Raw genomic sequence first — 14,710 nt, 5'->3', positions numbered from 1 at the left:
TCAGACCAAATCATCATATTACATAAAGTTAATCATTAAAATGATGATCATTATTGCATGTTATAGCACTCTATTTTTATTTCACTCTGCATCAACCACATATTATCCCTGAATATGGAGGTAAAAATCAAAGCTAAGAAGTGTTTTTTTTTTCACTTTGCTCATACAGTATGAAAAGAAAGGAACAATTTGATTTACTGAACCTCAAAAATGGAACCTTATAGATGCTTTTGTCTTTTATTCCCTTGAGTAATTATTGGTGGAGAAAAAGACAAGAGATATTTGTATGTTTGCTTGATGTACCACTTGTTCCTCATGAGAACAGGCTCCATCAAACAAATAAATATGTGTGCCATGAACAGGAGTGTCCATATACCAAACTCTGAGCTGCTGATTATTAATGATCATGAACAAACATTAGGTATTAAAAGGCACTAACATTGACATCTGTGAACTAATTAGCCCAGAAGGCTGATTAATTTGAACAATAAAATATTAAGACCCACAGCATGAGGTTAGACCACTGGTCACTTTGGTCCATCATTTTCATATGACAGTGTAACTGACAACTGAGGAGAAGTACCATTTGCTTTCTGATTTCAAACTCACAACATAGGATGCTCTGGTCAGGTAGCATGTCTTTTGCATGCTCTGTGTTCCTTGCTTTAGGATGGATGTTTAGTAACTGTTGACTCCACATACTACTAATTGGTTTTCCTTTTGTTAGCTTGAATGTCCTTTGGGTTTTCATATTAGTCATTCATTTTGGTAAACAAAATGTTATTCAGTGTCTACTGTGTGCCAGTTATTTTGATAGATACTGATACGGCTGAAATTCACTTGATAACCTTCCATGTGGCATATCAGCTGGAGTATATCCTGATTTGCCAGGCATCTGTCTGAATGTTCATTTGTTTGTACTCATCATTTGTTAAATATTTGAATGTCACTCCTGGACACTGGGGATAGAAAGTTAGTAAGATATTCTTTCTGTACTTAAAGAGTTTTTTTTGAAGTTTACTGTCTAACAAATAAATGTATTTAAATTCTATTTTAATTTTCCACCTTTATATCTTGAGATGATATGTTTTATGTTTCTACTATTTGCTTTATGAAGTAGTACTTCTTTGTTCTAAACTTATCCTTCCTCTGGATTCAAGGAGTCTCCATTAACTAATTTACAATATTGGGTTCATAAATCCATCACTTGGTTCCTGTATTTCATGATTATATAGTACCTCTAAACTTACTTAGACTAGGAAGCTTGGATTTCCTCTTCCCACTGAAGGCAGCCTTTATCCAGCCAACTCCTTACCTTTAATTTGCCTTTAGCTAGATCCTTTCCTGTTCGAATTCGCCTTGTTTTGAGAGTCAACAACTGGAACCATACAAAGTCTCATTATTTCAAATATACCACAATTTCTGCCTTTGAATAAAACTGAATACCACAGGATTTTGTTCTAGCCATATCAGGATTTTAGCTAAGCTTTGCCATCTCTTGATATACCTTTGGTTTCTCTGATCCTCAGTTTCTCTTCTGTAGGAAGGAAATAATACTTCTTCCCACAAAGTGTTGGTTGTGAGGCCAGCAAGCAGCAGAGTGCCAGAGGTCGGTTGATAAATCTGTAAATCATGATGATATCCAGGGTGTTATTGGCTTTTTGAGCCACAACAGGGAGAAAAACTTGGTTTGAAGAAATACTTAAAAAATAACTAATATATAGGTGTCACATCTCCTGTGTGAAAATTAAAATGAGTTATGTATAAAGCACTTAAAGGATAGCTGCTATGTAAGTATTTATTATTATTATTTTTGTCTTGTCAGACAGATTTCTTAAACAGTGAAAATAAATTCCTCTGTTGTCCACAAATAATGCAAAGGATATTTCACTTAACATATGGCTTCACTTACTTTCAATTCTCATTTTCCTAATATTCCCCTATTGACTAAGATATATCTTATTATCTCAGTTCTTTTTTCAATATAATGTCAATACTTTCCAAATAATTACATATGTTCGTCATGTCTTTCTATCTTTCCTTTAAAAGTTTTTTCCCCTCTTTTATGTAAAATGAAAAATCTAGGTACCTAATAGAAAAATAGCAGGAAGGAGTGTGATTTGTGTCTGCTGCCCAATAGTCTAATCTTAAATGTTTGAGAAAGTAAATAACATTGCAAGTTTCAAAAGCAGAATTTTAGGGCTTCCCCAGTGGCGCAGTGGTTGAGAGTCCTCCTGCCGATGCAGGGAACACGGAGTTCGTGCCCCGGTCCGGGAGGATCCCACATGCCACGGAGCGGCTGGGCCCGTGACCCATGGCCGCTGAGCCTGCGCGTCCGGACCCTGTGCTCCGCAACGGGAGAGGCCACAACAGTGAGAGGTCCGCGTACCGCCAAAAAAAAAAAAAAAAAAAAAGCAGAATTTTAGAATAGTCTTTTTGGGGGCCAATGTATATACCTGCTGACTTCCGTGCACTGTCAGATAGCTGGCATGAATACTAAATATTTGGTATCAACCCTGGCATATATGGAAAATTATGATATGAGCTAAGGATACATTAACATATGGTTTCTTCATGTTCATAACTCTACGTAGGTTTTAGAATATAGATTTTAGTCAAAAGCCATGGTAAGAGTACTACTGAAGCATGTTCAAACATAAATCATTTGGTAACCTTATTTTAAATTCTTAAAAGGTTTGATTTGTTTGCAGTGTTCAATTTTTGTTTCTAAATTAAATGCCAGATTTGGCAAAAAGTATGTGAGATTATCTACATCTAATAATATATACTGTCTAAGTATTCATAGTTAAGAAGAGTAGAATGGGACAAAACAGGCCCTAAATCAGTCTGAGACATGCTCTCAATATGTGTACAGCCAAGTTCAGGGTTTTATTTCTGCCCTCCACAGAGAGGAGTACTATTATAAATACACATCGTGTATTGATTTATTCAAACCATAAACATTTGGCATTGTTATCCAGTCAAGTTTGGCATTATCATTAAAATTTAGCATCACTTGACATTTTTGAAACACAATAACTGGTTTATATTGAGCTATAAGGCACTGCATTCTGCAAATGGGACAAAAGAGATACAGAAAGCATATCATGGTATGTTTTATTTATTTTTTAATTTGAGGTATTTAAGGAATATTTTGCTTTCCAGACATCGCACATTTTTATTTTGTAGAAATTTAAAGAGTAGTCCAAGTTTCTTGGGGCTTTCCTTTTTTTACCTTTGTTGTTGGGCTACCTTTCTATTGGAGTCATAATCCTATTGCTAAGTGATACTAAATAGATTGAAGAATGATTTGGGGAAAAAGTGAATTCAGAAAAAGACAACTACAAATAAATTGCATTTATTTTCACCTTCTACATGTTAAGTTCTGCTTTAGGTGTTTTACATTTCTGAATTGCCTTAAACAACACCACATACCAATTAGTTAGGTATTGTTATCCTGTTTTTATATATAAGGAACTTGAAGGTCAAAGAGATTCAGCAACTATGCCAAATAAGCAGTGGAAGTGGGTTTCAAAACTGATTCAGTTCCACTTACTTCTGTTTTCCTTCTAAACCATGAGCAGTTTGAGATCCACTGTTCTGTATACTTACCACCCACACTACCCACTTATGTAGTACTTTTGCTATTGCTAACCTCTTAATTTTATAATGCAAAGTAAAATATTGTGTGATAATAGCTTAGGTAGTCCAATTTTTAAGCCATTAAAACCAGTATTCAAAAAATATCCTAAGTAAGATGTAGATTGAAATAGCTTCATGCCAATATTTGGTAATATATTGCATTTCTCAAATTAAAAAAAAAATTATCAGCCCTTGAAGGAGTCATTTTAGATTTTTTTTCTAATTACCCCCACACTGTTATTTTAATATACTAGATATTCTGTATATCTGTTTATAAGTTATGGCTCTATGCTTTATGTTATCTAAGAATTTTTCTTCCCCAAGAATCAATTTTGCTCCCTTATGGGCAATATTAGTCTCATGGAGAATACATGGTATAGATCTGTTGAGTTCAGAGACAGCTATAATCTACAATGACAGTAGTTCACAAAATATCACTTCTGGACCAGCAGCAAAGCATCACCTAGGAATTTGTTAGAAATGCGCATCTTCAGGACTCATCCAGTCCTATAGAACTAGGAACCTTGGGGGTGGGCCTATGCAGTGTTTGAACAAGCCCTCTAAGGTGATTCTGATGCACTGTAAAGTTTGGAACCGCTAGTTATGGATAGAGCGCTGAGAGATGGGTCCATGGCTTCAGAACAACGTTGAGCAAGTTACTCTGTGTCTCAGTTTTTTCATCTTGATGTAGCCCAGATAATTCCTGGTTTGAAGCCTTACACACACAACTTTCTCAGCCTCACTTGTCAACTGAGAATCTACCTGTCTTCCATGGGGTAGGGAAAGAATAAGACTCAACACCCTCTCAACCTCTTTAGTGGGATGTTTTTATATCTTTTGGAAAAGACTACTCAACAGACTGGTTAGGATCACATTAAAAAATGCCTGTATTTCCTCCAAAACAGTAAGTGGAATAAATAAATATCAACATTCTGTCTTAATAGAAATCCCTTTATGGGCACGAAAACAAACAAAAACTAGGGTGCCTAATTTTATGGCACAATAAATTATGTGAGATATGTGGAATAACTGGGAATTTGTCAAGAGGAGCATGCTTGTTTCCTGAAATTTTCGTGTATATTTTTACACAAAAAGTAAAAATAAATCTTATTTATTTCTTGGTTCTACAGAATTCCTCTAATCTATTTTCCTACCTACCATTCTAATCACTTACTTCCAGAGACTGGCTCACTCACTTTATTGACTTTTTTCCAGCTTAGGTATATACAGTCTGGTAATAATAATAAGAATTTATTTTCATATAATGCAGAATTAAAAAGAGAACTTAACCTACAGAAATGAAAGCATAAGGAGACCAGGCTACTATAGTGAGAAACGTCACACATCACCAACCGTAGGGCATGCACAACCTAAAACTTGAGAAGCATCTTGTCATGCCATGATCTATAAAATTCCACATGACAACTTCAGTCTAAGACTCTCCTGAGTCAGTGATTTATAAAACGTGAATAGCTGATAACTGAACCTCAGCTTTGGTGAAAGAAAAAACTTCATGTTTATTTAAACATTATAAGCTTTAGCATGTATAATTGAATTAAAAATCAAATATTAAATAAAGAAGAAACATTTTCGAGTTTTTCTCTATTCTGTTTCATTTTAGATGGAGCTTGCGAAGGAAGAAAAATGTGAATTTTTGCCTTTCCTGTCCCCACGGAAGGTTATCGTAAAAGGCGGGAGAATTGTTGCTGTGCAGTTTGTTCGGACAGAGCAAGATGAAACCGGAAACTGGAATGAAGATGAAGATCAGATAGTCCATCTGAAAGCCGATGTGGTCATCAGTGCCTTTGGCTCAGTTCTGAGTGATCCTAAAGGTAGAGTGTTCGGGAGCTGAAATGTGTTATGAATTGTCTGTTATTTTACTGCCATAATGGTTTCCAGCTTTCAGGGAATTGTTTTTCACTTGAACATTCATTTCCTTCTTCTAGTATGGAATGCAAGAAATCTTGATTTATAAGATGTAGAAATGGTATTTAATGTTTACAGAGAATTATTTTTAAGGTAGTGGGAATTGAAAAGAACATTAACCTTTCTTTTAAGCTTATAATCAAAATACATGTTCTACTTTGTAATAATTTTTGCCTTGTTTCCTCTATAAGAATAGCTTTTTCTTCAATTAGACCTAGAGTAAGAAAATGTGACAGATAAGTTGTAAGAGCCAATCTTCAGTGATTCAAGCAAATTAGGATCTAATGAATAGTCAAAAATAGAATTCATGTTGACTACTATCTTCATGCCAAATCATCACTAGAGACATCAAAATTATCAAATTAGGAAGTTTGAACTCCTGTCATTTCATTTAAATGGCATAAATGGACATGCTAAGAAAGAACAAAATGCTTAAAAAAAAGACAATGAGAAAAGGAAATGTTTTATATAGCATTCCAAATGAATAATAAGTCAACCAACTAAGACTATTTTGTGTTAAGTTTTCCCCACACACAGTGTTTCTGTGGACCATTGTATATAAAGCTTAGGTACCTCCCCATGCCTTCATTTTGCAAATCTTTTACCTTTTACTACACGCTGTCAAAATGACAATTAACTATTTTATTAACTAAAAGGAAAATAAAAGAAAGTTTCTCTCTGTCAGAGATTCATTAAGAAAAACAGTAACCAAAAAAAGAAAAAATCTAAACCTGACAATTCCTATAACTTTCTACTATATCTATGCTAAAATTACATTTTGTGTCTGAAATAGAAGAGATATATACTTGGAAATGTGCATATTTCTGCAACAGATAAGTGAAAATTTTAACCACTCATCAAGATATTTTATCTGCAGGACATCAAACATCTTGGTATTTGGAAACATCCAGATGTTTAATGTCATCAAGATAAATGTTTTTGAATAGCTGGATGATGGCCTGAATTTGTCACTTTTCATCTAGACGTTTATGTGATATGTAGACATAGTCACAGTGTGGTTTGCTATTTGTTGATGAGTTCAGCAAGGAAAAAAAGAACAACGTATAAATTGCATTCTATTATCTAAAAAAATCATACTGTTCTTACTGCTCTGCATATGACCAAAAATTGAGTAAAAAGTTGAATCATATTTAACTTGCAATTCTGTTGATTATTTGCCTATCAAAAATAATTTATTTTACCATCTAAATTTATGTTCCACAACTGACAACTCTAATATTAAGAAAAATATATCTTTTTCTAAGCAAACTTAAAGTAGATATGACTTAGAAAATCATAGAAAACAGCTTTCCAAAGCTTATGTTCCTGTGTGTGTGAAAGATTTAACTTAGTATTTAAAATATGAAGTAGAAGAAAAGAGAATTTGATTTATTTGTGCTTATTTGACGAAGTCATTTAAGAATTTATTTGTGTATTTTATTCCAAAATTTACTTGTGTTTGTTTCTTCCAGTGCTCTACATGTGTTACCCCTTATACATTAGAGAAATCAAGGAAAAATGGTTCTTCACTTTCCTTTCTTCCCGCCTCCTGCTGACTTGAAAAGCAAACTGCTTGGGAAATTTTTCCTCAAATAGAATTACTTGCTTTACGAGGGCCCTTCAATATTGACATTAATAAGAGCTACTTTCAAGTTAGAGGGGAGCTGGAAGAGTTGGAATATTAAATAGCATTCATGCCTCTACTGCTTTCTAAATATATTCAATATTGTTTTTTGAATGGAAAGCATTTAAAAAATAGTAGAGAGAATCATTATTTGTTAGAAGTTGATCAAGAAGATCTTGTCTAAATGGTATTTAAAATCTTAAAATAATAATTTCAAAGAAAACTTTCATGTGCACATGTATCAGGTATAGTGAAAATCAGTTTATAGGAAGCAATTTGTCCATTTGGCTAAGAAGAGAAGATATTCATGTCTCCCTCTTCTACCCTGAATTTTATCCCTTCTTGATACCCGTGTGATGTGATTTATGTGTGGTACCTTTGTGATTATTACATATGTGGTATGATATATTTTAATATATTTACTTATAATCTCTTTCCTTAAACATCAACCTGCTTTTCTACCCTTCTTCTTCTGTCCTTCCCAACCTCACTTTGCACAGGCTCCAGTGAACTTCATGCCAAACTCAGTGACATCTTTTCGGTCCATATTCTATTTTCTGCATTTGACAGTGTTAAATATTTCTTTCTGTTTGAAAAACTCTCTTCCGAGTCACTTAACCTTTCTGAGCCTCAGCTTTCTTCCTCTGTAAAAAAACAATGATAATAATATACACTCTTCCTACCTCTCAGGACTGTTGTCAGAATTAAAATATAATGGGAAAGTGCTTTGGAAATGAAACTGTAACACATTATTATTGTTTATGACACTCCATTTTCTTTTTTTAAAAAAAGATTATGTATTTTATTTATTTATTTTTGGCTGTGTTGGTTCTTTGTTGCTGCAAATGGGCTTTCTCTAGTTGCGGTGAGTGGGGGCTACTCTTCCTTGCGGTGCTCGGGCTTCTCATTGCAGTGGCTTCTCTTGTTGCGGAGCATGGCCTCTAGGCGCACGAGCTTCAGTAGTTGCAGCACATGGGCTCGGTGGTTGTGGCTCGCAGACTTAGTTGCTCCATGGCATGTGGGATCTTCGCGGAACAGGGCTCGAACCCGTGTCCCCTGCATTGGCAGGCGGATTCTTAACCACTGTGCCACCAGGGAAGTCCAACACTCCATTTTCTTGCTTTTTCTTTTAACTATTCCTTTCCTACTGTCACTGACTGCTTTTCTTCCTCTAGCTTTCCAAAGTTCAGACTTTGCCCATTTCTCTTCTTAATATATTTATTCCTTTACTGACCTGATTCATTCATTCATTCATTTATTCACACATGCATTAATTCCTGTAAGAAATGTTTAATGAACAACTTCTGTGTGCCAAGTAATAGCTAGATTACAGTAGACACTATTGCACTTCTGTGTAAAATGACTCTGCAGTCTCTTTCTCCACTCTCTGTGTCTCAGAAGACATTTCATCATATATTTATGCCCATGCATGTAACAATGATTTAGTGAGTTTCTAGAGAATGCCAGGTACCAAATTGTATTCTGGAGAGTACAAAGATGAATGATGCTTTCCTTATACTTAAAAACCTCACAAACTGGTGTTGGAGGCAGACCTGCAAACAAATAGTTGTTTTATCAAGTTAAGAATACATTTAGAGAGATATGCCCAGAGTAAGGAAGGATCACCTCATCAGGTTTCCTTAAGGCAGATTTCTTCTCAAGTTCGCTATCACACCATAGTTCTCCTATCACTAAAGTCCAAAAGTGGTGTTCCAGATTCAGATATCTAATTCCAGTTTTACTTTTTATTAAATTCAACAATTTTACCCTACACAATAGGATGAAGCGCCTACGCCTTAGTACTTGAGAACTTCAGGAAATGATTTTATGTATACTACGTGCCTGACTTTACGTTCCACTGTTCCCTCTTGAAGTGTTCCTCCCAGTATCTAATACAGGGTGGATTCCAAAGCGGTTAATTTAGAAAGTCCTTGGTGAATGCATTATGTAAATATATGCTGAAGAATTCAAGGAATGAAATAAACTTGACAGAGTACATATAAAGTACAGTGATAATTTATACTCTCAGCATTGTCTGATTACAATAATATTTTAAATGAAAATAGTAGTGAAATGAAATTGTAGTGTCTCAATTATATCAATAATAGGTATTTGTAAAGGTAAACTAAGTTGGGAATTTGCAGAAAATTAAATTTTTAATCTCACTTTTTTCTGATATACGGCATCACTTTTGCAAGTCCATTAATTTGTGTGTTTCGCAAAGGAGAATATAAAATAACTTTATTTAGTATTAAGCACCCAATATATCTGTAATAAATATTTCCTGTCAGAAAAATAGTTAGTGCCTCATAGCTTAAAGAAAAGATAAGTACGTCAAATTTATAAAACAAATTTGTATAATATCCTTGGATTACAGTTGCTAATTATTTCATTGTTCCTAAGGCTTGTAACAATTATAAGTAATCATCATTATTTTATTTAATTCTATTTTATTTCTCTTTTTTTGGGATTGTAGTAGTAAGTGGGAAATAAGAACAGAAGACTCTGTATTCCACATCCCTGTGCATGGAATATATGTGTGCTTATTATGGGCACAATTTAATTGAATCCTTCATTAACTACTGTCCAAATTCTAAAGGCAGTGTGGTGTCCAATTTCTAATTTGATTGGTATGATAAAGTCTTAGTCTTATTTAATATCTTTCCTATGAAAAACTGAGAGTGGTTCCACATTTTCAAAATTCTCATCCATTTTCTCTAACTATGTAAGATTCCAAATCACCTCAAATTTGGATTTTAGTATTGAAGACTGATTTTAAAGGCTGTCAGTAAATTAAGCACAAGCTACCTTTAACTGGCATTTCTACTCCACAAATGTTGCCCTTCACTGGAGATTTTAACACATTTATTTATTTATTTTAAAAGTATGTATTTCATAATATAGGAAGTCTCCTCTTCTATTAAACACCAATGTCAGTGTTTATGGAATTGAATTTTCCCTCTTTTTGTTTGTTTGGACAATGTCAAGTTTGAGAGACTTTTTCCTTATTTTATTCCCTTCTCTTTCCGCTTTGAACCAAACTGCCAGTTGTGAAAGCGTGCATATCTTCATTGTTGGTTTGGAATTGATAAGGAGAATGTGTTACCATTTTCACTGAACTCACAGTTTCATTTTTCCAGTGGAGGTGATAACAGTCGCCTTGTCCTCACATTCCTAGTTGACACAGTTTTATGTGTCTTTGACTATGCTTTCAGACAACTGAAGGAAGGCACTTTAGCCATGACCTCTGTGCCTCTTTCATGCACTACACCACTTCATCCTCTCGTTCTTTTGAAGTGTCCACTGTGAAAAGAGCTATGTGTTTTCATCTTCCAGAACCTATTATAATTTATCTTCCAATTAGATTGTAAACCCCAAAAAGGCATAGACTGTACCTTTATAGTAAGTTGTAGTCCCAATAGTGGCCAACATATTATTGTACCCATAATAGATGCACAATATATATTTGTGCATTTGACTTGACTTGATTCATGTTAAGATATTAATTTTATTACATCTAGTTGTTATTTTTTCCTGCTGTGGGGTCAGTTTGGTTTACTTTTCTTAGAAAGCACAAATGTTAGACAAGTAGTTCTGTTTTTCTATTGCTATTGATGTTTTCCCCTGTTTTAGCATAAATTGTTGCACTCTTTATAATCCAATAAATAGGACACTAATTAGAGTTCCTCTGGTAGAGCAGCTTAGAGCAGGGGCTCTGGAGCCAGGCTGCCCCTCTGGAAATCTGGCTCCCTTAGTCTCTTCATACTTTGTGGTCTTGTGGTCTCGATCTTTTAAGAGGGAAGATTATAGCATCTACCTTCTAGGGTTATTTTAAGAATAAATAAATTAATAATATATGTAAAGCACTTAGATATATGTCTAGCACATAGTGAGCATCTCTTAACATTTTGGATATTATGCTTGTGTAACAAAATCATATTTTAATAATTAAATTGAGTTATATTATACCCTTATGACATTATGAATGTTGTCTAGGAATAAAAGCATTTGAAAATTAGGACTTCATTTGGGGACCTGCAGGCTTCGTCCACATGTCTTTGTAAAATAAGTGAAGCAGATGCTCTTACAATTTATGATTTTTTAAATGAGAAGATGTTTCCTACATTTGGTTATTTTTATTTACAGAAAAAAGATTACACAGCTTGTAACTGTATCATATGTTTTAAAAATCTGTTATTATCAATTCTGATGATTTTCATACCATTGAGAGGAATTTTCTTTCAACTAATTGTTAGTAGTTAGAAAACTCCATTTTGTGTTTTCATAAATCATGTATATAAAGAGCAGAGGATATTTTTAATATCTTTGTTTTTTCCTCTTAAACATGGTAAAACTGGGCCAAATTCTTGGTTTGTTTGCTCACTTTTATCTTAAAATGGAAAGAGAAGCACTTTAGAGGATACTAAGCTTGAGCTCTTAAGCATTTGAAAATTATGGTATGAGATAACTAAGATTAAAAACCTTTGTTTTTTGGAAGGAAAGATAGGATGAATGATGTGTAAAACTGACTCAGGATAGTGCTGCACAGTACTGCTCAGGAGAGCAAATCACAAGGTGACTGAATTCTCTGGGCATAGCAGGGGATGCATGGCTTTTCTTCTAGGAAAGGAGTTTATACACTTCACCCAGTGCCTACATTTTCTTCCTGCTTATCTTTCTAGAGACAAGGAAACATGAAGCCCAGTTCTTTCTGAAGATTTAAGGAAACCCTCAGAAAGCAACTTCCTTCATAGCATTAGTTGCAATTAGTTCCATAAGGGAGTGAGATGTTTTTTGGGGGGGAGGGGGACGATGGTGGAGAGGCTTTAAAATTGCTTACCAGTTCCCTCAGAAAATTATTTCAAAACCTCATGGGGTAAATAAAATGTTCTGCCAGTACTAGCTTCAAGTGTAGTTTGATTCACTTGCTTCCTACCCTGAGAAAAGATGCAGGCCATGGGTTAGTTTGCCTTGTTCTGGCCTAAGCCAGAGCTAGAAATTGCTATGTAGGCAAGAAATGGTGTGCATGAGACTGTGACAGTGCAGATATTTAGGAATTTTTCAAATGGGCCCATTTTTTCCTCAATTATTTTAGGTGTTGGGAAAAACCTAGAAAAGATGTTTTAAACTGAGCACTAGATGAGTCAAGTGCCCAATAATAATAGTTACCTGTGCTTGAAAAGACATGGCATCAGTATGTTTGATTTGTTTCTTTCCTTATTAAAATGTTACTTATATGCTACTTCTCTAATGGAAGTGGGAACACTGAGGCATTTTAATAACCCCTTTTTATTTTAACCAATATGTTTCATTTTTCAAACAATAAAGTATGTCCTTCAGAAGCCATTCATGGCACTTAGAGATTCAGCAAACTTTTCTTTGAACAATTGTCCACTCTTTGTGGCCTTCAGCTTTCATCATTCCTCTTCTGCCTTACCAAAAATAAAGAGGAAGGGGAAGGAGTGGAGTACCAAGTTGAAAATGTGTCATAATTGGTTAGATTATCCCTGTTGCATGCATTTTTATAAACAGAAATGTTTACAATATAGTTTCAAAGAACAGGTTAAGGAATACTGCACCTTATTGATAGATCAGAGAACTTTTTAATTAATGGCACAAATGTTAGAGGCAGGACCTCACTAATGATTAATACAACTAAGAATGGATGAGAAAGAACTGAAAAATAAAGTTGTCAGTCCAATGTAACTTATGGATATGTTACAATACAGTAACTTGCGTAGAAGTTTTCCTTACATACATTTCCAAACGTGCTGGAAGGGATTTAAGAGATAATGTATTCTAGACTCCTAATTTCACAGATTTATTTGTTTAGCTAATGACTTCTGATGGCCTGCTATTCCAGGCCCTGGGCTGTATTCTGGGGATAAAGTGTGGAAAAGGTGTATGCAAACTTTGCCTCTAGGAATGCAGTTTAATAAATTGTGCCGGGAGAAGTTTAGAGTCCTAGGGAAGCGCAAAACATAGTCTGAAGGTTCAGAGAAACTTCCTAGAGGAAGTGGGTTGTAAATTGAAGGCTGAGTGATGTGTAGGAGTTTCCAGGTGGAATGGGGGTGGAAGGGAGGGAGCCACGGGGAGATTATGCAACTTGCTCAACACCATACTGTTAGATTAAGTAGTCATTTTACAGTCATTTTTAAAAGCTATATTAAAAAAAACAGCATGTCTTTAGAAAGTTGTCATCAGCCTACTTATTTCATGCATGTTCTCATCTTTATAAATGAAGGTCTGAATTTTGCATTTTTATTTCTAAAATTGAACTTTTAATTTTATGATTTTTACTATTCATTCTCTCATTATTTTTCATGCAATGAACATTTTATAATATCCAAATATGTTATAGGCCCTGTCCAGGCACTAAGAATACAAGCACGAGTAAAAGAGAGTCTTTGCCTCCCAGGGACTCATAGGCTAATGAGAGAAACAGGCATGTAAATACATAAATTGTAGCATAATGTGCTAATTTGAGATGATATTTGGACTGGGTTTTAGGGCTTGAGTAGGAGTTTCTTTGTTAGAGGGAATATTCATACACAAAGTACAAGCTGATGAATGGCCTCAGGTGACCAGACAATAGTGAGAAAGTCTGTTTAGCTGGGGCAGATGCCGTATGGTAAGATAAGGTGGGAAGTGGGTAGGGGCAAGATGGCAGGAAATTTGGCTACAAATTTTTGTGGAGTTAAGAGACTTATATGCTAAGCCAGGAGTTTTGAATTTTATCCTATAGACACCCAGGTGAAAATGAGGGGGTTTAAATATGGGAGAGACCTTTATGTTAATGAGGTAACTCTGGTAGGTGATGGATCTTCCATCTCTCTGCTTGGGTTTGCAGCATTTGTAATATTCTTCAGATAGTTGGGAGTTAGAAACCATGAAGTCACCTTTGAGGTGGTTCATATCAGAAGACAAGTGTGTTTCCTAGTACTGGATGCCTGAAATAAGCAAAGTTACTCACCAGTCACAGGTAAGATCCAACAATTGCAGGTCCCCTGTTGGGAAGCTGCAGCAGTAAGATTTTCAGTGTTCAGGGAGGGAGACAACCTGTGCTCAACTGGGGAGCTACCAAGCTATAAGCTTGACAAGGGTGTGTCATGCATGCCTAATTTCTTCTTCCAGATCCACTAATTATAATTACTGAATTCAGCTTTTCTAAGAGAGGTAAGATACAGAGAGACACCGCGAGTGTTATACCAATAATTGTTTCCCCACATGGAAGGAAGCATCAGGAGTGTGGAATAAGCATGTTGCTCCAAGGTGGCCTGGGATTAAGACAGAATAGTATCGATCAAACCAGTTAAAAGACTTGTTGTCAGTTTGCGTGGCTACTAATTAAGGCCCAGATTAAATTAAAGGACATAGAACTGCAGAAGAACATTCAGAATCCAGACATATTTTTTACGTAGGCAGTCAGGGTTTGGTCATCTGATAAAGGGGTGGAATATGGAGTATCTGGCATGGGAATCTGATCAGATGTCCATAATGCCTACAGAACTCACAAAT

General features: G+C 35.1%; 1 protein-coding gene across 1 annotated transcript in view; it reads left to right on the top strand.

Annotated features, from left to right (window-relative positions):
• Nucleotides 1–14,710, top strand: part of DPYD (dihydropyrimidine dehydrogenase) — an 809,439-nt gene that overhangs the window by 359,517 nt on the left and 435,212 nt on the right. The window contains exon 11 of the mRNA XM_060026070.1: nt 5,264–5,474. Within this exon, the coding sequence (XP_059882053.1) occupies nt 5,264–5,474 (211 nt within the window). The remainder of the gene's footprint in view (nt 1–5,263; nt 5,475–14,710) is intronic.

The sequence above is a fragment of the Delphinus delphis genome, chromosome 1 (genome assembly GCF_949987515.2).
Source record: "Delphinus delphis chromosome 1, mDelDel1.2, whole genome shotgun sequence".
Taxonomy (NCBI): Eukaryota; Metazoa; Chordata; class Mammalia; order Artiodactyla; family Delphinidae; genus Delphinus; species Delphinus delphis.
The sequence above is the reverse complement of the archived record's forward strand: the minus strand, read 5'-3'. Positions and strand labels throughout refer to the sequence as shown.